The sequence below is a fragment of the Hypomesus nipponensis genome, chromosome 22 (assembly GCF_054491055.1).
Source record: "Hypomesus nipponensis isolate SF chromosome 22, ASM5449105v1, whole genome shotgun sequence".
Classification (NCBI taxonomy): Eukaryota; Metazoa; Chordata; class Actinopteri; order Osmeriformes; family Osmeridae; genus Hypomesus; species Hypomesus nipponensis.
Window position 1 is genome coordinate 5,632,770 of NC_140382.1, and position 19,477 is coordinate 5,652,246.

Below are 19,477 nucleotides of genomic sequence, written 5' to 3' on the forward strand. Positions count from 1 at the left end.
AGCAGGTGACAGAGCAGAGAAGCAGCACAGTATAAGGGGTATACATGCAGACGAGACGCCGGACATACACGAGGCTTGCAACCAGGCAACGTCACACGCATGAAAAAAGTGCAAACAGAACATGAGAACATGACACCAAAGCTGTGTTTGCGCAGCACGAATGTGTGCGTTTCCATCCCTCCCCCCGCCCTCCTGCCCCTCTAGAAGTGTGTGAATGTGGCACCTTCTCGGAGCTGGACGCGGCGGATCTCTCGCTCCAGGTCCTCCCTCAGCTCCTCGTTGGTCCTCACGCCCTCCTCCAGCTGCTGTCGGAGGAGCTGCACCGCAGTCAGCTCCATCTGCAGCGCGTGGAGGCGCTGGGCGCTGAAACACACACACACACACGCCCTTCAGCATGACCTTGTGGGGCACTGTGCACGTTTACCAATGATAAGGGGGGATATTTAGCTCATGTTCTCGTTGTATCGGCAAGAGAAAAAAAATCAAGCTCCAAAAATAACTGTCAATGACAAATCCCAAATAGGTACCCCCCCCCCCCCCCAGCCCCACTGAGCCCCCCTACCTGTCCTGCTCCTTGACCGTGCGGACCAGGCTGGAGTAGAGCTGCTGCTCGGCCCTCAGCGAGCGGTTCAGCGCCTCGCGCTCCATCTGCAGGACGGCCAGGGCCGGCAGGGCCTGGGGAGGGAGGGAGGGGTGGAGGTCAGGATGCCATTATTGACAGCCCGGTTTGACCACCACTGGAAACTTACTTGTAACCCTTGTTGGGCTTTCAAATACGCTGGTATATTTTTTCAAACCCAGAAATGAAGCCAATCTAATTATCCGAACAGTGTAACAAGAACTATATCTAAATTGTTTTAGCAAAGTGTGGACCTCTTCGTTCTGGCGGTCTCCCCCGATGATGGTTCTCTCCCTCTGTGGCAGGCTGGGGATGGAGCGCTCCAGCCCAGCCTCGGCAGCCTGCTGCTGGGCAGCACCAGCCTGGCGGTCCCCTCTCTGGCCCAGACGCTCATGGAGCTCCTGGCAGCGGGAACACAACATAGTTCTACCCCATGTCCACTTTCTGCTGTATGCTTGACAACAAAAAAACGTGTGTGTGTCCGTCTCACGTTGATGATCTCATCCTTGGTCTCCAGAGTGGCGGTGAGGGACTCGATGTTGGCGGCCTGGCCTTCGATTCGACCCTCCAGCTCGGACAGGACCGACTGCAGCTCCGCCACCGAGATCTGGATCATCACACGCAACGTCAAGCCCCCCCTCAAACACACGCAAGTCACCCTCAACCACTAAACTAATGCCGTTTTTTGGTGATGTATGGTTGTATGTGGGGGGATGATAAAGGTAAAAAGGCAGTCAAATAATGATTTTTGAGGATGATTGGACAAAGAGTACTTTTCCACCGAGTGACGAGTCAACATGAGATATGAGACACATTCGGCCCAACAGAACGCCAGAGGACTCTCTGGCTTCTAGAAATGTGCCGTGTCACCGCTTTCCTACTGCCTAGGCGTATATGGAGTCAGACTGTCGCACAGAGCCTGTTCACCTTCAGCTCGTTCTCCCTCTTCAGGGCCTTGTTGAGGGCCTCGGTCTTCTGAGCCAGCTCCTTCTTCAGGACCACGGCCATCTTCTTGGTGAGAGGAACCTTCTCCATGTTGTCCTCGCTGTTTCTCCGCTCGGCTGCGGAAGGAAGGACAGAGGACGAGACGAGGAAAAATCGAGTTTGCGTGAGCGTGTTATCGAGAGAGGCTGTATCCAGGGCAGGTAGCTAGCTCATCGTGGATCCAGAGAGGCTGTATATAGTCCTAATGCCTCATGCCAGAGAGAGACAGAGAGAGAGAGAGAGAGAGAGACAGAGAGATAGACACAGAGAGAGAGATAGACAGACAGAGAAAGAGAGAGACAGAGAGAGAGAGAGAGAGAGAGAGACAGAGAGATAGACACAGAGAGAGAGATAGACAGACAGAGAAAGAGAGAGACAGAGAGAGAGAGAGTTGGGGGTGTCAAGGCTCCTCACCTTCCCTCTCCTCCAGCTGATCCTGCAGCACCTGGATGGTCTGCCTCAGCTCCAGCACCTGGGGGGAGGCCGCTTCCTGCTGGCGCAGCTCCAACAGGAAGTGGTCCCTCTCCTGCCCGCCCTCCAGAAGCTTCTACAGGTGGAGTGGAGGATGGGGGAGGGGTCAGTACACAGGCATCTATTTTACAGAACAAACTAGCCTGAGGGGACATTATAGTCCTCTATCAGCAGTCTCACTGGGAGTCAGTCCTGCCTGTCTCTTCCCGTGGGCGTCCAGCAGCCTAACAAGGAACGAGGGAGGCCAGGGGAGCGCTCACTGTTCTAACGAGCTCAGGGAGCTCTCTCTATCCCCCTGACGCTCCTTTGTGTGAGGGAAGTCGTCCCCACCCCCCCTCAGACTCACGTTGATGATGGCGTCCTTCTCCACCAGCTGAGCCCGCAGCTCCGCCGTTTCCAGGTGACCCTCCTGAGTCGCCGTGGAGCCGAGCTTCTCAGCGGCCGCGAGCCGCTGCCGCACCTCGGCCTGCTGGCGCTTCATCTCCTGGATCTCCTGGGCGCGCTCCGACAGAGCGCGGTTGTAGCGCTCGGCCGATTCCTGGGAGGAGGGCACACCAGGAAATGTGAGAGAGGCAAAGGACGCCGCCGTTAAACATAGAACGATAGGGTTCGAGTGAGATAGAAAGTGTGTGTGTGTGTTTACCTTGAGCAGCTGGTCCTTGCTGCTGATGGTGGCCAGCAGGCCCTCCACGGCGCTCTCGTTGTCGGCCACCAGCCTCTCCCTGGCCTTCACGGCCTCGGCCAGCAGGGCCTCGTTCACCTTTAACCTCTGACCCATCTGCTCAGCCAGGTCACGCGCCTGGCTCTGAGACTGGCTCAGCATCACGCCAGCCATGTCCTGCCCAGGGAACGAGGGGAGGTGTGTGTGAGGTGTGGGTGTGGGTGTGTGTGTGTGGGGTCAGGCGTGCGTTTGTGCGTGCCCCGCCTACCTCCATGTCCTTGGTCTTGCCCTCCAGGGAGGTCTGCAGCTGGCTGATGATGGCGTCCTTCTCCCTGAGGGCCCGGTTCAGGTTGTCCTCCACCTCCTGCTTGGCTCTCTGCAGGTTCTTCAGGGTGTTCACCTGGTGCTGCAGCTCCACGTCCTTCTCCTTGATGAGCGAGTCAAAGCTCTGCGGTGACGGCAGAAGGGATTCAAAAGGTGGATGAAAAAGGGAGGTTGGGGAACGTTCTGGACACGCTGAAGGCGCAATGTATATCGGAAATATCTCAAACTAAAAAAACACTCGGTACAGGGAGTCTAGGCTCTATGCGGTGCCGTGCATGGTGCGGTCACCGCGAGGTCTCTCTCTTACGCTGATGGTGTCCTCGTTGTGGGCCAGCAGGTTGTTGAGTCTCTCCAGGTCTCTCTCCTTCTCTCGGAGGGACAGCTGGAGCTGGTGGATCTCGTTGTCCTTCTCCTCGACGGCCGCAAACTTATCATCCAGCGCTTGCTGGATGGCCGGAGCACAACCAAGAGGTACTTATTCACTACTGAAGGATAAGCGGAGGATGAAAAGATGCTACTGGCCAATGATAGCAGTCGCCAGGTGTGAGTGAGTGAGTGACTGTGAGAGAAAGAGAGAGACAGAGAGAGAGACAGAGACAGAGAGAGAGACAGAGAGAGAGACAGAGAGAGAGAGAGAGAGAGAGAGAGTGGCATGTCTTGGGAGAGTAAACACACCTCCAGAGCCTTCTCCTTCTCTCTCAGTCGCTCACGCAACTTAGATAGCATGACGTCACTTCCTCCCGGGCTCCTGCTTTGCTCCAAGTCTCGAACCATGTTCATGTACTCCTGGGCGGGGGGGAGAGAGAGAGAAATGGACATTCGTCAGGGAGGCGAAATAGAGTGACAGGAAGCAGGAATGGTATGTTTCCTAGACCAAATATCACTCAAAACACAACAGAAACACCGTCTCTTCCCACCAGCAGAACACAGAGCTCCTACCTGCAGCTGCTGCTCCTTGTCGGCCAGGGTGGTGGTGAGGCGCTGGATGGAGTCGTGCTGGGCCTGCAGCTTCCTCTGGGTCTGCTCCAGCAGCTCCTGGTAGTGCTGCTCCAGCGCTGCCTCGCGCTCCGCCAGCTCCCCGCTCAGCTTCTTCAGCTGGTTCTGGGCTTCCTGGGAACCAGGAACAGCGACGAGATCATCAACAACAACAGCAGCAAGAACATTGACTGGGGACACACACACAGACTAGGCTGGTGGTCTTACATTGAGGGCCTTGTCGCCCTTCTTCTTCTGCTGCTGCAGGTCCTCCAGCTCCAGCTCCTGCTGCTCCTTGGCCTGTTGCAGGTCGGCCACCTCCTGCTCCCTCCTGCCCAGCGACCGCTGCAGCTTCTGGGCCTCCAGGACCTGGCCGGGTAGGGGGGGGCGGAGGGAGACGTGGAGGTCAGTGGAGCGGCGGTTAGCTTAAGACCGTGATGTCATATCCATCCGCCTCTAGCGGGCCCTTACCTTGGCGTGGTGGTCTCCCTGTAGCAGGGCCAGCTCCGCCTGCTTCTCCATCAGAAGGTTCTGGTGCTCCTCCGCCCCCTGGGGAGGAGGGCAAAACGGAATCTGGGTTTACAAAGGGCAGGTGTGGGTGTGTGGCTGGGCCGTACTCGGGTGGGTATAAACTTGATATTTATTTGACCATGTAGTGGCAAGATTGTAAACATTTAGCGGTAAGCACGTCTCTCTCATGTCTCTCATATGTAAAGCTCTCTCTTGGAAGTCGCTTTGGATAAAAGCGTCTGCTAAATGAATCAATGTCAATGTAAATCTCTCCCATTCTTTTTCTCGGTCTCGCTCTCACTCACACACACACACACGTTGGGTTGGATTGGATTAAAGACAGTGTAAGTCGTGCTTGATATTGGCTTGCCTGGTATTTCTGGAGCTGGGCTTTGTGAGCCGTGTCCCTGGCCTTGGCCAAAGCCTCATCCCGGTCCTCGATCTCATGACACAGCTCCTCAACCTGAGCAACGCCGCCACACACACAGCCAACACCGAGTCAGAGAGAGACCCTTACATAAGAGACGTCGAAACACTCTGATCTGGAGCGCCCAGGGCGTACTGTAGCACCTACATGGATGAACAGTTAGCTTGCCTTCTAACAGTCAACGTGCAAACGACATACAGACAATGTCATCCGTATCCATCAAAGTTTGGGAGAATATATTCACATAACCAACGAGACGACATAGATATAATATCAGGATGTTGTAGTTTATTTTCTTGCGGTTGGAAAATGGCAGCCATTTGAAAAGTGCCCTGTCGGCCCACCTCCTTCTCCTTCTCCCTGAGCACCAAGGTGAGGCCCTGGATGGTCTTGTCTCGTTTCAAAGTGTTCTTCTTCTCTGAGGAGAGCTCCTTCTCCTTCTCTTCAAGCTGACCAGTGAGAGCCTGCCACCGTAAAGACATCCTACATTAGCGAAATCAGGCTGCCAGAACACAACTGGCTCTGTTTACATTGTCTGGTATTACAATTGTACATTTTACTGTTTTGTTTTTTATTTCCTAGATGACTCATTTTTCTTTAGGTACTATATATGATACAGTTAGGAAAGTAAAGTGAAAAAAAAGAGTAACTTATTCCACTAAACATGTAACATAATGTGATCCCATAGTTGTGATGTGGGCCGGCCCCAGCCCCCCTGGTACCTTGGCCTGGGTGTGAGCCTCCTCCAGGGCCTGACTGAGGGTCTGGTTGGAGGCCCTGATCTGCTGGAGCTCCGCAGCCAGCTGCTTGTTGGAGCTCTCCAGCCTCCTCTGGTCGCTCTGCTTCTCCTCCAAGCCCTGGAAGGGAGACCGGACAGAGGGAGGTCAGGGCTGACTGAGGGAGCACCAGGGATGGAAGGCTGGAACACCCGGGCTGGGTCCACCGAGACAAGAGGAAAGCTGCTCTTGATTTGAACATATCAAAGGGGAGACGTTTCGGAGCTTCTGTGCGCCTGCCTCTAGAATACTACACAAATAAACACACACACACAAATAAACCAGTGGACAACCTCAATCAAGTCTAAGACCATTCGGGACCAGCCAGTTACACACGCTAATCCACCGCAACCTCTATTCTATGGAAGATCTTGGTCCGACGCGTACAGAGCACGGCTACCTCTGCCTTGAGAGGGGCGTAGACGTCGTTGAACTCCTCGGTGAGGTCGTGGAGGGACTTCCACTGGGCCTCCCTGTGCCTGCGTCTGGCCCCAGGCCCCGGAGTGAGGCGGCCGGGCGGGGAGGCCCCCGCCGGGAGCCTCCGGAGCTGGGGGAGCCGGCTCTCTGGGGGCGCCTGGACCGGGCACCTGGGGATGGAGCGCAGGAGGTGGAGCAGCTCGGCGACCACCGAGGGCTGGGACGGGGGCGGCCGGCCCGGGCGGGGCTTCGGAAGCTTCCCCGGGGACGGTCCTCCCGGCGGGGCTCTGGTTGGCGTCTCGGAGGAGAGGGCCTTGTCTCGGAGTCCCCACACCTTTGACTCCCGCGGTTGTCTCCGAGCTGGGGGCTCGGAGGGGGCCGGGGCCCCCGCGGGGGGGTCAGGGGCAAGGTCTGGGTTCAGGGACTGCAGCGAGGTGGAGCGGGTGACCTTCCGCTGGACCAGGTCCAGGTACATGCTCTTGGAGCGGAGCTTTGCCGACCGGAAACCGGGGTTCTTCACGGGGGGCTCGCTTGGCGTCCCCGCCCCAAATCCAGAGTGCTTCCTGGGGGTCGAGCGCCCGTGGGCCTCCCCGGTCCCGCCCAGGAGGTCCAGACTCACGCACCTCCTCACGCGGCCCCCGCACAGCCACCCGGCCTCTCTCTGCTGCTGCCTTTCCAGGGTGTGTTGCCCTCCTGCCAGGCCTGGCCCCTCCTCGGGGCTACCCCCCCCAGAGGACCTCCGGAGGGCGATCCTGCTCCGGCCGCCGCCGTCCCCGCCTCCCCTCTCCCCGGCCGGGTTGTTGCGGGCGTAGACGTGGGCGATGCACTGGGCCAGGTGGTCCTTCTGGGCCTGCAACTTCTGGAGCTGGGCCCCGTGCTCCTCCGCGAGGCGGCCCATCTCCACGTCCAACTGGACCACCTTCTCCAGCTGGAACACGCACTTCCCGCACAGGAACTCGCTGCGCCCGTCGCGGGCCACCTCCCGGCCCAGCACGTGGGACAGGACGACCTGCAGCTTCCTGCTCCCGGTGGAGCTGAAGATCCAGCGACACTGGCTGCCCGCCATGCGCACGCCACATGCCCGACACGGGTCCCTCATGGCTCGATCTGGCTCTGTGCTGCTGGATCGCCACCGGGCTTGGTCCACCGAGCGCACACACACACACACACAGGCTCCACAAGGGGCTTCACGCACAAGCTGGGGGTGGTCCCGTGGCGGTCCTTCTGCAAGCCATGGCAGCGTAGTGCGCGTCTGTTCTGGAGAGCACTGGAGACTGAGCTCTTCCCGGTCAGAGCGGAGGATAGCAGAGCTGGGCAGGGTGTACCTAGCTTAGCCTTAAGCCTCTAATCCTTCTTCCTCCTCCTCCTCCTCTTCCCTCCCTCGCTCGCCCCTCTCCTCCTCCCTCTCCAACGCACATTTCAATCAGACCCAAATCCCCGAGCCGCGACTGTCGCTGCATTGATCCGTGTCACGGCTGCTGCCACCGTCATCCCCCGCGCTCTCTCTTCCAGACAGGAGGGCAGGGCTCCGGCTCCGGGCCCCGAGTCAGGTGGACCCTCCGTGGGGCCGGAGAGGCCAGGTTGGAGTGGGGGGGTGATGGAGGCCGGGGGTTAGGCAGCCCTTGACTGGGTTCCGGTGTGGGCACTGGGCAGTCAGATTGGAGCTGACAGCAGCAGGTCTCCTCTGGTCAGACTGGTGCCACCCAGAGCTTCATCCCCTGGCACCCAGAGCAGGCAGTGCTGCCATATCCCGTCCTAAACCATGAGGCTTCTCCACAGAGGGCCTCTTTACGCCAATACTCACAAACAGGATGCGACACACAACCCCATAAATACAAAAATACAAAATAAAACAATTCTATTAAAACACACAGTGGGTCCTGACAAACACACAAGCAGGTTGTGACACACACACACACAAGTCAAAACACACGTAGGCCCACGTCACCGTAAACACGCTCAACTCGACTACCTGTTCTCCTTGACCCTCCGTCGTCACCTCCCCCTAATCTGACAGACAGGAAGCAGACTGACTCTGACAGGCCTGAGTGGTGTTCAGTATGGGAGCCGTGTTTTGAATCAAGCTGCCTGTAAATAACCCAGAGACGGCCGGCGACATGCCAGTCTGTTAATCCAGCACTAAACCCCTGGTCTGCTTCCAGGAGGGCCCGAGGAGCAGGGTCAGAGACAGAATAACACACCAGACCATTCTGAACTCTCTCCACGCCAGAGCAATAATAGTGGTTAGTCGTAGGAGGAGGCACTTTCTTGATCCCCAAGGGCAAATTGCGGAAGCAGCCCTAATGGCCACGCTCTGTAAACTGCACAGGCCCCAGGCACTCCATGGACAGACTTGACTCTGCACAACAACCACGGAAAAACACACACACACACACACACACACACACAAACACATCCTTAAACAGGTACAATCACGCGTACAGAAAACACATCATTCAGTCAAACACCCACAACGAGCAGGACTCCCACAGAGACGAGGACAACCCAGAAAAGCTGCAAGAGGGCATGTTTTCACTGCGTCACCAAGGTTACCGCGCTACTCAAATAGCACACACAGCCTGGGAAGTCACACAGCTCAGGAAACAGCCACTGTGTGAGCGTGTGTGTGTGTGAGTGTGTGAGTGTGTGTGTGAGAGTGTGTCTGTGTGAGCGTGTGTGTGTGTGTGTGTGTGTGTGAGAGTGTGTCTGTGTGAGTGTGTGGGGGTGTGTGAGAGTGTGTCTGTGTGAGTGTGTGGGGGTGTGTGAGAGTGTGTCTGTGTGAGTGTGTGGGGGTGTGTGAGTGTGTGTGTGTGTGGGGGTGTGTGTCTGTCTGTGTGTGTGTGTGTGTGTGTGTGAGTGTGTGTGTGAGTGTGTGAGTGTGTCTGTGTGTGGGGGTTGTGTCTGTCTGTGTGTGTGTGTGTGTGTGTGTGTGTGTGTGTGTGTGTGTGTGTGTGTGTGAGTGAGTGTGTGTGTGAGTGAGACAAAGAGATAGAGAAAGAAAGGGTGAGAGAGAAAGAAATTGAAATAGAATGTGTGTGTGTGTCTGACTTGATGTCGTTGATGCAGAGACAGAATTGAGAGCTGGACGGCTGGAGGGCCAACTGTGACCCGACACAGAACAAAAGGGCTCCAGCTGACTGGGCGGCCCAGAGGCCCCGTGCCCCAGACATGGCAGCACACACTAACCCCACTGCATCCTGGGTAGAAGAGTGTCCTGGGGAGAGGTCACCAGGTCTGAAAAGCCCTGCTCCAGTCTCAGACCAAGCTTTCACCTTGATATTCACCTTATCTATTATAAAAGTACAATAGCAGTTCAAAATAATGAAATAATCATAAATAAAAAAAACTTAAGCTGCATGAAGGGACCTTGGGCTTTACTGTATGGTGAGACAATGAGAATGCCATGCTTGTTTTATGTGCTCACCGTGTTTGTATAAAAGTTTAAATTAAAAAAAATTAAGTACTTGTTCGACAAGTCAGTTGTTGCTTGACTAAGTAACATTCCAATAGAAACTTATTGAAAGTGATTAACCCAAACGGAATCCAGACCGAGGGCTGGTGTAACAGGGAAGGGAGGAGGGGAGGAAAGATGGCCGCCAAAGAGGTGAGGACCAACCTGCTCGCCCATGTGGGTCTTGTCCTTCTCCCGGTCCAGCTCAGCCCTCAGCGCCTGCCAGACACACAGCACAGACACATCAGATGACGCGCTTCACGTCCTCTTGACGAGAAGTAACGTCAAACCCTCGTCTCTGTAGCGTCACTGGAATAGCACTGGAGAATGGCTTGGGGGAGAATCGACAGCCCAAATGCCACCCCCCCCCCCCCCTCCAACAACCAAACCCATCCACCAATGAGAGACGTTCTACCTGGAGTTCCTCGTCTCTCTGGCCAATGAGAGTGGTGAGCTGTGTGAGTTGAGTGCGGAGGTCTGTGGACGTGGGGTCGGTGGTCTGGTCTCTGCTGGCCCGATGGAGCTGCTGGATCAGCACTTCCTGCTTCTGGACGGACGTCCTCAGCTGTTCGATCACCCTGCAGAGGGACACAGGAAGTGATGCGTGCATTAGTCCCATGTGTTGACGCGTGTCTCCATCTTGCTGTGTGTATGCTATGCGTGTGTGCGCGCGCATCCGGGTCGTACCCGTCCCTCTCCTGCAGGGCCTGCTGCAGCTGCTGGGGTGCGGGGAGGCCGGAGGAGGGCTGGGGGGCGGAGCCGGGGGCGGAGCCGGGGGCGGAGCCGGGGGCGGAGCCGGGGGTCAACCCCAGCGACAGCAGCTGCTTCTCCATCCCGATGCTCCTCATCTTCTCCTGCTCGGCGATGGCGGCCATCTTGTCCACCTCCTCCTCCGCCGCTCGCACGTCCTGAGGTGGAGGACAGGGACCACACGAGGGGTAGGAAGACTGACGCTTAGAAATATCCCTTCCAAGGAATTTTTTACACCTACTGGGGTTAACTCATCTGGGTTAAAATACTGGTGAGATATAAGATTTATTATATAATGGTGTGTGTGAGTGTGTGTGTGTGTGTTTGAGAGCAACTAGGTCCAACCTGCTCCAGATCCGAGATCTTCTTGCTTAGTGTTTCTCTGAGAGTGCTTATCTCTCTCTGGGCCTGCTCCCTCACACGCTGGGAGTCTCCTGCCTCCCGTCCTGCCAGGCTCTCCAGGGCTTTCCTGGGAGCGACACACACACACACAGAGACACACACACAGAGACACACACACAGAGACACACACACACACACAGAGATACACACACAGAGATACACACACAGAGATACACACACACACACACACACACACACACACACACACAGAGAGAGATACACACACACACAGGCAGTGAGATGACTGCCTCGGATCCACACATGAAGGATGGGATGGGCCAGGTTGATCAGGACTCACGATGCAGAGACCAGCAGCTCCTGCTTCTCTGCCAGGTCTCTCTTCATGGACTCCACCTCCACCTTCAGCTCGATGTTCTGAGGAGGGAGCAGAGGAGGACACCCTCAAAACCTCGGAGCGCAGAGCGCTGGCTGGGCAACATGACCTCACATTGGGTTCAACATGATCTCACATCAGAAGTGATTATAAAATAGAATCAAACCCCACACAAATCAAACCGAGACAACCTGTAATACAACCTAATCTAAAACATCTGGGTTTCAACTTTTGGCAAACACGAGAACTTTTTGAAAACCAACATTATTTATTCAGTTTGATTTTGTGTGCTTTCTTTGGAGTCGTTCCTCTGCTGATTTGAAGACCATATAGGGTAAGCTTCTTGTGCACCATGGTTGGAGTGTGTGTTCACAGAGAAACTGTGCATCAAGCCCACACTCCACCAGGAGCCTGGGGTTGGCCAAACCAAAGCAGGCTGACCATAAGAGCGGCATTGTGAGTGTCTGCCAGGTGTTTAAGGAGGTGATCAACAGCAGGCTCCAGCCCCAACATGAAGCACTCAGATGTTGGGCCCTGGGGGAGGGAGTCTGGAGGACGGAGCGGAGGGAGGGAGGAGGGGCTGGGACAAAGACCTGTTGTACTCGGGACGGGACGGGACGGGGGGGGGGTCAGGCACAGGGTTGGAGCTGCTGGGCTCTGGTGTCATTAAGGCCTGGGGCTCAGACTGAGGCTGGGCAGATGATGGCATACTGGGCTATGGTGTCACTAAGGCCTGGGGCTCAGACTGAGGCTGGGCAGATGATGGCATACTGGGCTATGGTGTCACTAAGGCCTGGGGCTCAGACTGAGGCTGGGCAGATGATGGCATACTGGGCTATGGTGTCATTAAGGCCTGGGGCTCAGACTGAGGCTGGGCAGATGATGGCATACTGGGCTCTGGTTGGACGGGCCTGGGGTGGTGTCGTCTGTCTTAACACCCAAGAGGAATCAGAGGGAGTCGCATAGCTGTGACTTGACAACACTGAGGGGAGGCAATGACAGAATGTGCAACGGGTGTGCTTGTGCACATAGAGAGAGTGAGAGACATAGACAGAGAGACAGGGAGAGAGAGAAAGAGAGACAGAGAGAGAGAGAGAGAGAGAGAGACATAGACAGAAAGAGAGAGACATAGACAGAGAGAGAGACCAAGTGGAGAGCAGACCGTTTTGTAGATGTCCTCTGTGGAGTCGTCACATTTCTGCTGCATGTGCTCCTCCATGAAGTAGATCCTCAGCTTCAGGTTGAAGTTCTCCTTCTTCAGGGCCGTGATTTGCTGAGGGAGGGCAGAGGCAACATCAGCACACGGAGACGCGACGCTGCCCCTGCGACTGGGGACAGGAGTGGCCTGAGGAGACACACTGGCGAGGCTGATGGTGAACGGTCGTAGGGGACTCATTATTCTCTTTCTGTCCATCTGTCTGTCAATGCTGTAGTTAAAACACGACAATACTGACAAGGTCAAACAGAAGAGACCATGTACGCATTTTCATGCCTGGAGAAAGAGCAGGCATTTAAGAGCATGCCTCAGTGAGCAGAGAGAGGGAGATAGAGAGAGGGAGATAGAGAGAGAGAGGGAGATAGAGAGGGAGATAGAGATAGAGAGGGAGATATAGAGAGAGGGAGATAGAGAGAGAGGGAGATAGAGAGAGAGAGGGAGATAGAGAGAGAGAGGGAGATAGAGAGAGAGATAGAGAGAGAGATAGAGAGAGAGAGAGAGAGAGAGAGAGAGAGAGAGAGAGGGAGATAGAGAGAGAGAGAGAGAGAGAGGGAGATAGAGAGAGAGAGGGAGATAGAGAGAGAGAGAGAGAGAGAGAGAGAGAGAGAGAGAGAGAGAGAGAGAGAGATAGAGATAGAGAGAGATAGAGAGAGATAGAGAGAGAGAGAGAGAGAGAGAGAGAGAGAGAAGGGCACTGTATTCTAGTTTCTATTGAGGGCTTATGTTTGGTCAGGGGATGGAGAAAAAGAAAAGAGAGTCTGAGTGTGTCTGAGAGAGAGTGTGTGTGTGTCTGTGTGCATCAGACTGTGCATCATTGTGCAGCAGGCCTATAACTACACACATCTGGGGCTGGGGGTTGGGCAGAGGATGAAGTTAAGCAGTGTGAGTTTGTGTGTGTGTAACAGAGTGTGTGTGTGTATGTGGGGGGAGGCAGAGTCTGTCCAACTCTACAGAACTCTAATCATACAGTCAGCAAGCAGAGAAATCTGAGTAGACCACAAAAAATGCATGCTTCAGAGCACTCGGATTCCCTCTCTTGCTTTCTCCAGTCTCCTTCCTTCATGCATGTTCACCACTACATCTCCATACATGGCTTCACCCCCCTCAAGGTTGCCAAAGCAGCAAAAAGTGTCTCAATCCCCCCAAATATCCTGTCTGCCTACACATGCGTTGTCTTGTCTTTCAATCTTTTTTCAATTTCAGTGCCCAGTCTGACCTTGTGTTGTTCTGTGTACCTGACAAATAAAAGACTTGAACTTGATAGTGTGGTCGAAAGGTCCACAGTACAACCCGCCATATGGAATCTGAGGTGCAGAGAATATCATGCGGGAGGGGGAGCTGTGTTTGGCGGGACAGACAAGCACTCACGTTTTCATAGTCCTTCATGGTGAGCGCCTTGACGGGAGACGTCTTATCCGGAAACGACGGCGCTGTGGGACAACAAAGAGAGGAGGTCGGAGGGTGAGCGCCACACACAAACATGACGCACTCTGCGCTGTGTAAACCGCGGTGACGCGAACGCGCCCTCTCTCTCTCCAGAGATCGGCAGGGGTGAGAGACGCCCGCTGGAGGGCCGCCCCGTTTAGACATGCACGGGCCAGAGAGCCGACCGGCCCTCGAACCACACGGCTCGCGTGACACCATAAATGATTCAGCGGCACGTTTTCACACCGAAGCCTGCCAACTCGTTCGCGGTCTTGACTGAGATCGACAGGCGAGACCGTCTTTGTTGGGCTGCGTCCGTTCTCCACCTCTTGGCGTCCAGACGCAGGAAAGAAGCCACGTGGATGACTCCATCTGGCTCTGCTGAGGGTCAGTTTGGCCCGAGCTCCCAGCGGGCCCCCGTCTAAAGACTCAAAGTTGGGCCCACCGTGTCAAGAGGCCAAGTCTCCGAGTCACAGACAGTTCTCCAGGAGTCACGAGTCACCCCCGAGTCACGGTCATGGGGCCTGGCTGTCACCGTCGGGTCACCCTGCTGCCCACACAGCTATAACTGGCTCAGGTGTTCTGTTACCTAGGGGATCTACAGCTGATACAGACAGAGAGCTGGCCGCGTGTGTGTACGCGTGGGACATGTTTGCTGCCAGTAGATTCATGGGCGCGTGCGAAGCCGGGACAGCCAACCGCTTTGCCATTCGGATTCTCACCTGGAGCCAGTGAATTGGCTGTTAGCACAAACCTTTCGTTTCTCTCTGTCTTATCTCCTCTCAAAGTGTTTGGAGCTGACGAAGCGAGACTTCCTGTCCCGAATATAACCGGGAATGAGCAGCAAGCTAATTAGCAAGATCTATCTCTCTGCCTCTCTCTCTGTCTCTGTGGACACAAGACACTGGAGTCACGGCAACGTACCAGAAGAGACATTAATGAACACTCATGGGATGGGCGGGGGGGGGGGGGAGAGAAGAGAGAGAGACACAGACAGACGACAGCAGAGAAACAGAAAGCGATGACAGGAGATCTGACGGGAGATTTGACAGGAGAAAGAGTCAGCGAGGGAGAGAGAGAGAGCGAGGGAGGGAGGGAGACAAAGAGAGAGAGAGACAGACAGACAGACAAAGAGAGAGAGAGCTGAGAGACTGCAGGCACCATACCTGTCATGCTGTCCATGGAGAAGTCCCCAGCATCTGGTAGTCTGGATCTACAGCTGATGAGACACAGTCACATCAAGCCCATTAGAGAAGCACAGCCATACCGGGAGCAAAGTGCACAGATTCAACTAGCTGAGGCACTGGATGCAGTACCGTCAAACCCATGCATCAAACTCTCCAAAGCATCCCAGCTGAAATGATTAGCCAGCTTAATGTCGCTGATCCCTCCTCTGCGAGGTGGAGTGTTGTACGAGACAGCGCAGATGAGAAGCGTGTTTGGTGTTTGTGCATTACTCACGCTCGCCTGTAACCCTGGCCCCTGAGGAATCTCCAGAAATAGCTGGAGTCTGGAGAATGACTCTGTGCTCAGTTTAACCTGCTCTGACAGTGGCTGCTTCCCAACTGCCCACTGTTTACCACAGTGTGTGTGTGTGTGTGTGTGTGCGCGTGTGACCATGTGTCAGTGGCATGCAGGCTCTAATGTTCAGACAGAGGGAGTGCACTTTTGCAAACTGCCAAACCCAGGAGGGTGTCACACTTTTTAAAAGGGAAATTATTTCCCACTGAAGTAGAACATGTATATACCACATTTTTTTATGTCCAGGCTGCCCTGGCATGTAAACAAATGCACCTAGCAGTAGCGTTTGGCAGCCTAAAATGTCTTTCTATGGTGGACAAACAGAGCTGTGGTGTTGACCAGCAGGACAAGCATGAGAACAGAGGCGTTAGGCACAGAGACCAAACATTTCCACCCACACACACACTACATCTGATCTGGGCATGGTTAATGACACATTATCGGGATGACAACACCAAGATCGACATATTACATGGCAAAAAGCATGACGCCACACGAAGACACAGAGACGGCCAGCGCTGCGTGCTCTGAGATCCAAAGAGGTGTCCAAAAACAGTCAGCGTCTAGGGCCTCGTCCCATGACTGGATGCGAAGCCATGCTGGACATGAACATGACTTGCAAGGTCGTCCATGATCAGTCCTTTGAACCTGATCTAGAGGTGGTGACTCTTGGCTCCAATAATATGTACAGCTGCTCTGTATGACTTCCTTCCTACCCCCCCCCCCCTTCCTGGCAGTAAAGGGCAGTTGATCCCTCCCCCCTACCCAGTCCCTAATCAGAGTCAACAGCTTTACAACCCAGGACCAGTATTCTTAAGGCAAGAAGCTAAGCCTGATTCTTGACGCCAAGACATGTCGAAATGAAGATTCAGTCTTAAAAATGATGGGCAAGGTCAGGGCTGAGCTTTTTTAATCTGTGTCCACTTAACTGTTTCCATCCTCATTGAGCAAACCAGCTCCAGCAGAGGTCCAGCACTGATGCCCCCCCCCCCCCCCACGCAGTGACATCAGACAGGAACAATGACAATGAGCTAACAGACTGACGATGAACAGACCAACAAGCGCAGACACCACACCACACATATGTGTTGTTACAGCAACTGACATAACTGCAGGACAGGCCTCACCACTCAGCTCCACAATCACCAAGTCAGCATGAGAATGGTGACTTAATCAGACAATATGACAAAAGTAACATGTTTCACAGCTAGGTACAGATGAGTACTATAAGTGCGCTATAAAAAAAACACTAACTGTAGTAAACAACATATACTTTAATCCTCATTCAAAACCTGCAATACAACCAGAAGCTGTGACAAGCCTCTGCAACAAAGAAGGAATAAACACCAACTTCCTCTTCTTACGCGTTCCTGTTTGTTAAAAAAAATCCTAGTTAAGTAGGCCTAGTACAATAGTATGCTTAATACGGGGCCAGGAATATTTAATATTATATTTTTGAACTTCGTAACAAACGTGGTAGTAACCGAACTAAGATTTAATTGCAGAGCTGAGGAGAGCCAGGTGTCAGAATTGTGTAATTCACACCACTGCTTTTCTTAACGTCTTGTGTTACCGTGGTGGCTTGCCACCTGGATAACCCCGTTAAAAACACATACTGCATATCACTTATTAAACATAGGTACATAGGATGCTACTGGCGGTCTATTTATCAAAATACAGCAACTAAACAACGTTATCTAGCTTAACTATTAAACTCTGAAAGCATTGTCTTAAGCATGATACGGCTACAATACTGTCGGGTATAGATTAAAGGATATAGATTGACCTACCGATATTACACCATCTTCGTGGTAAGCATCCAGTTTAAAAAATGGAAGAAAGAAAAGTTTTCTAAAGCATAGATTTGGCAAACAACATCCTTGCTGAGGACCTTCAAAGTTGCACAGCTGGCTGATGAATTCCGCTATGAGAGCACCAACATATTTCCGCTTTTCACGTGTTCACGTCAAATATGACATGGCTGTGTGTACGACAAGGGTAGAAGTGATGTAACTTAACTGGGTATAGCAGGTTTACAGTAGCAGCTACATGGGTTCATTCAAAACAACCTTGCTATTCTAGCTCTCGTTGAGCGACAGATGATCACCAAAACGCTAGTTTGCATTATTAATGCTAGATGTTTGCCTGGTTTTTAATTGAGCCTGGTAACTTTCTTGAGCGCTATGTAGCGCTAGTAGAGCTAATATTAGCTATTATATTCATACAAACTGACGTTAGCTAGTTTTAAATCCATCAAGCCCGCCACAGGTTTCCGCAACTTTTTGTGTCATTTACGACACGATTAATGACGAATTCAAATAGACTTAGACTAACCATTTACTGGTTAGCGAAATTGCTATTTTAATTTGACACAACATCCTACTGCTGGCTTGCAGTTGTAGACAATCAAAGTAGCTAGAAGCTAGATACCTAGCTTTAGGGGTAGACTAGTAGTGATAACTTCCATTTTATTCTCACAATTCCACTGTTATGGAGTAGGTAGAAAAACAAATTTTGTTACGTGAAACATATAGTCTAGTAACCTAATAGCTAGTTAGCTAGCTAATACAAGTATCTCTGGCGTTAGCTAGCTAGCAACATAGCTTAGCTAGCACGTAGTGGAGAAAACGAGCTCTATTTATGTCAGACTAGCTAAATCTGTTTTCTTACCTTCCATTTATGTCTAAGGGAAGCGTCTGATCCTCCCCAACAACGGAATCCATCATAGCCAGTATATTCATCCAACTCGAGTTGTTCAACTTTTGGGGTTCTTATTCAAATCAGCTTTCATTTTGATAGTCTCACGTCACCCCGTGTTTGTGTACTAGTATACGCGACGCGTTGGAAATTCTAGGGTGGAGATACCCAAACCCGCGCGCAGTGACAGTTAGCACAGCGATTGGTCAAAACCAGAGCCATAGACATGTCCCACTGCGTTCAAAACTATTGCCATACACGCGTCATTGGTCACAAATAGATGATAAAGTATGGTTCCAAAATTGAAATGAATACGAAAGTTATAGTGTTTACCATGAAATGATGTTGAAAGCAGGACATATTTGAAGAAAAGATTGAGGTATACCTTAGTTATTTTGTCTCCGGAATGAGAGCTGGACAGTAGGCTACATGTGTAGACCAAGTTAAATCAAATATTGACTACCTACAAACCTAACCGTGTCCTACCTGTTTTTGCAATGCCTGCTGGCTAGCTCAAGTTTCAAATCCCGGCGGGATCAGACCTCTTTCTTTCTCACACACACATATACACAACAACACTCACGCACATTTTTTATCTTATTCCTGGTGAATACTAGTGATATGTAGGATGCCTGTGCACTATCCTTTCCTTTGGCACGCATCGTAGTTTCTCACATTTTTGTTCTGAGTTAATTCTGTCCAGGAAGTAGTGGGTTTTAGCACCAGTTATGTGAGCAGAGAAGGATTTAAAGGGGCAATTGACTGTTTTTTGGGGGTATTTCACATTGTTCCTTAAGGTCTCCGAATAGGGTATGTAACATTGGTTGGGTTGAAAATGGCCCGGGTGCTGTTCTATGCCCACTGACAGATCCTCTGAAATGTTCCCGGGAAAAAACACTAGCTTTCTTTTTTTTATGGAATGCACATTAATATTTTTAGATAAGCTGCGCGCTGATTGGTTGGTTTTCAACGAGTGAAGCTGGGCACCAAAAACGCAACACGCCAACAGCAGCACTCGCTGATAAACCCAAGTTGGAGACTTGAAATAAAAAACGCGGAAATAAATCTATTGTGTCTACACAACACTGTTTTCAACAGATTTACTATATATCATTTGAAATGATAACATTACTTGTTTCCACTTCTGTTGTTGAAGCAAACTGGATTGACTTGCGTGGGTAGAACGTTAGGCTACAGCTAGCAACCAAACCATATCGGCTTCAGTTAGCTAGCTAGCTCTAAATAACTTGCTGATAAATAACATGACAAAGATCTGGACAAACATGCATTGTGAATTGTAGATTTACATTACACGGGTTATTTATTTGAATGAAACACAGTCAGGAACATGAATCAATAAATTAGGCTAAATTATCACACATTCTACCTGCTCTTGCGTTGGCAAGCTAAACTTGTTTACATGCCTACATCTAGGTCTAGGTGTTACTAGTAACAGTTACTAGCAATGCTAACGTATCCTGTATAAAGCACCTGCCTTTCTCCAGTTCTTTCAAATA

The 19,477-nt window shown here is 52.5% G+C and overlaps 2 protein-coding genes across 10 annotated transcripts in view; both read right to left on the reverse strand.

Moving 5' to 3' along the window:
- The window catches only part of cdk5rap2 (CDK5 regulatory subunit associated protein 2), a 36,309-nt gene extending 18,200 nt beyond the window's left edge, over positions 1–18,109 (reverse strand). For 5 of the 9 annotated variants that reach the window (XM_084687310.1, XM_084687311.1, XM_084687315.1 and 2 more), the window contains exons 1-26: positions 17,934–18,106; positions 14,909–14,961; positions 13,686–13,747; positions 12,264–12,374; positions 11,066–11,142; positions 10,711–10,834; positions 10,303–10,523; positions 10,031–10,193; positions 9,781–9,834; positions 5,694–5,828; positions 5,316–5,435; positions 4,915–5,007; positions 4,506–4,583; positions 4,263–4,403; positions 3,999–4,169; positions 3,735–3,845; positions 3,367–3,504; positions 3,004–3,183; positions 2,718–2,912; positions 2,421–2,612; positions 2,018–2,150; positions 1,547–1,680; positions 1,110–1,226; positions 874–1,020; positions 563–675; positions 224–363 (exon numbers count right to left, since the gene is read on the reverse strand). In XM_084687310.1, the coding sequence (XP_084543436.1) occupies positions 224–363; positions 563–675; positions 874–1,020; positions 1,110–1,226; positions 1,547–1,680; positions 2,018–2,150; positions 2,421–2,612; positions 2,718–2,912; positions 3,004–3,183; positions 3,367–3,504; positions 3,735–3,845; positions 3,999–4,169; positions 4,263–4,403; positions 4,506–4,583; positions 4,915–5,007; positions 5,316–5,435; positions 5,694–5,828; positions 9,781–9,834; positions 10,031–10,193; positions 10,303–10,523; positions 10,711–10,834; positions 11,066–11,142; positions 12,264–12,374; positions 13,686–13,747; positions 14,909–14,961; positions 17,934–18,004 (3,274 nt within the window). In that variant the 5' untranslated portion in view covers positions 18,005–18,106. Of the gene's footprint in view, positions 1–223; positions 364–562; positions 676–873; positions 1,021–1,109; positions 1,227–1,546; positions 1,681–2,017; positions 2,151–2,420; positions 2,613–2,717; positions 2,913–3,003; positions 3,184–3,366; positions 3,505–3,734; positions 3,846–3,998; positions 4,170–4,262; positions 4,404–4,505; positions 4,584–4,914; positions 5,008–5,315; positions 5,436–5,693; positions 5,829–9,780; positions 9,835–10,030; positions 10,194–10,302; positions 10,524–10,710; positions 10,835–11,065; positions 11,143–12,263; positions 12,375–13,685; positions 13,748–14,908; positions 14,962–15,058; positions 15,170–15,203; positions 15,928–17,053; positions 17,068–17,933 lie in introns of those variants that run through there. The other 4 variants (XM_084687312.1, XM_084687316.1, XM_084687314.1 and 1 more) reach the window with 4 other exon arrangements.
- Positions 5,761–9,760, reverse strand: LOC146236100 (uncharacterized). Its single transcript, XM_084687320.1, has one exon. The coding sequence runs from the start codon at positions 7,261–7,263 to the stop codon at positions 6,085–6,087; it is 1,179 nt and encodes a 392-aa protein (XP_084543446.1). The 5' UTR covers positions 7,264–9,760; the 3' UTR covers positions 5,761–6,084.
- Positions 18,110–19,477: the final 1,368 nt, after the last annotated feature.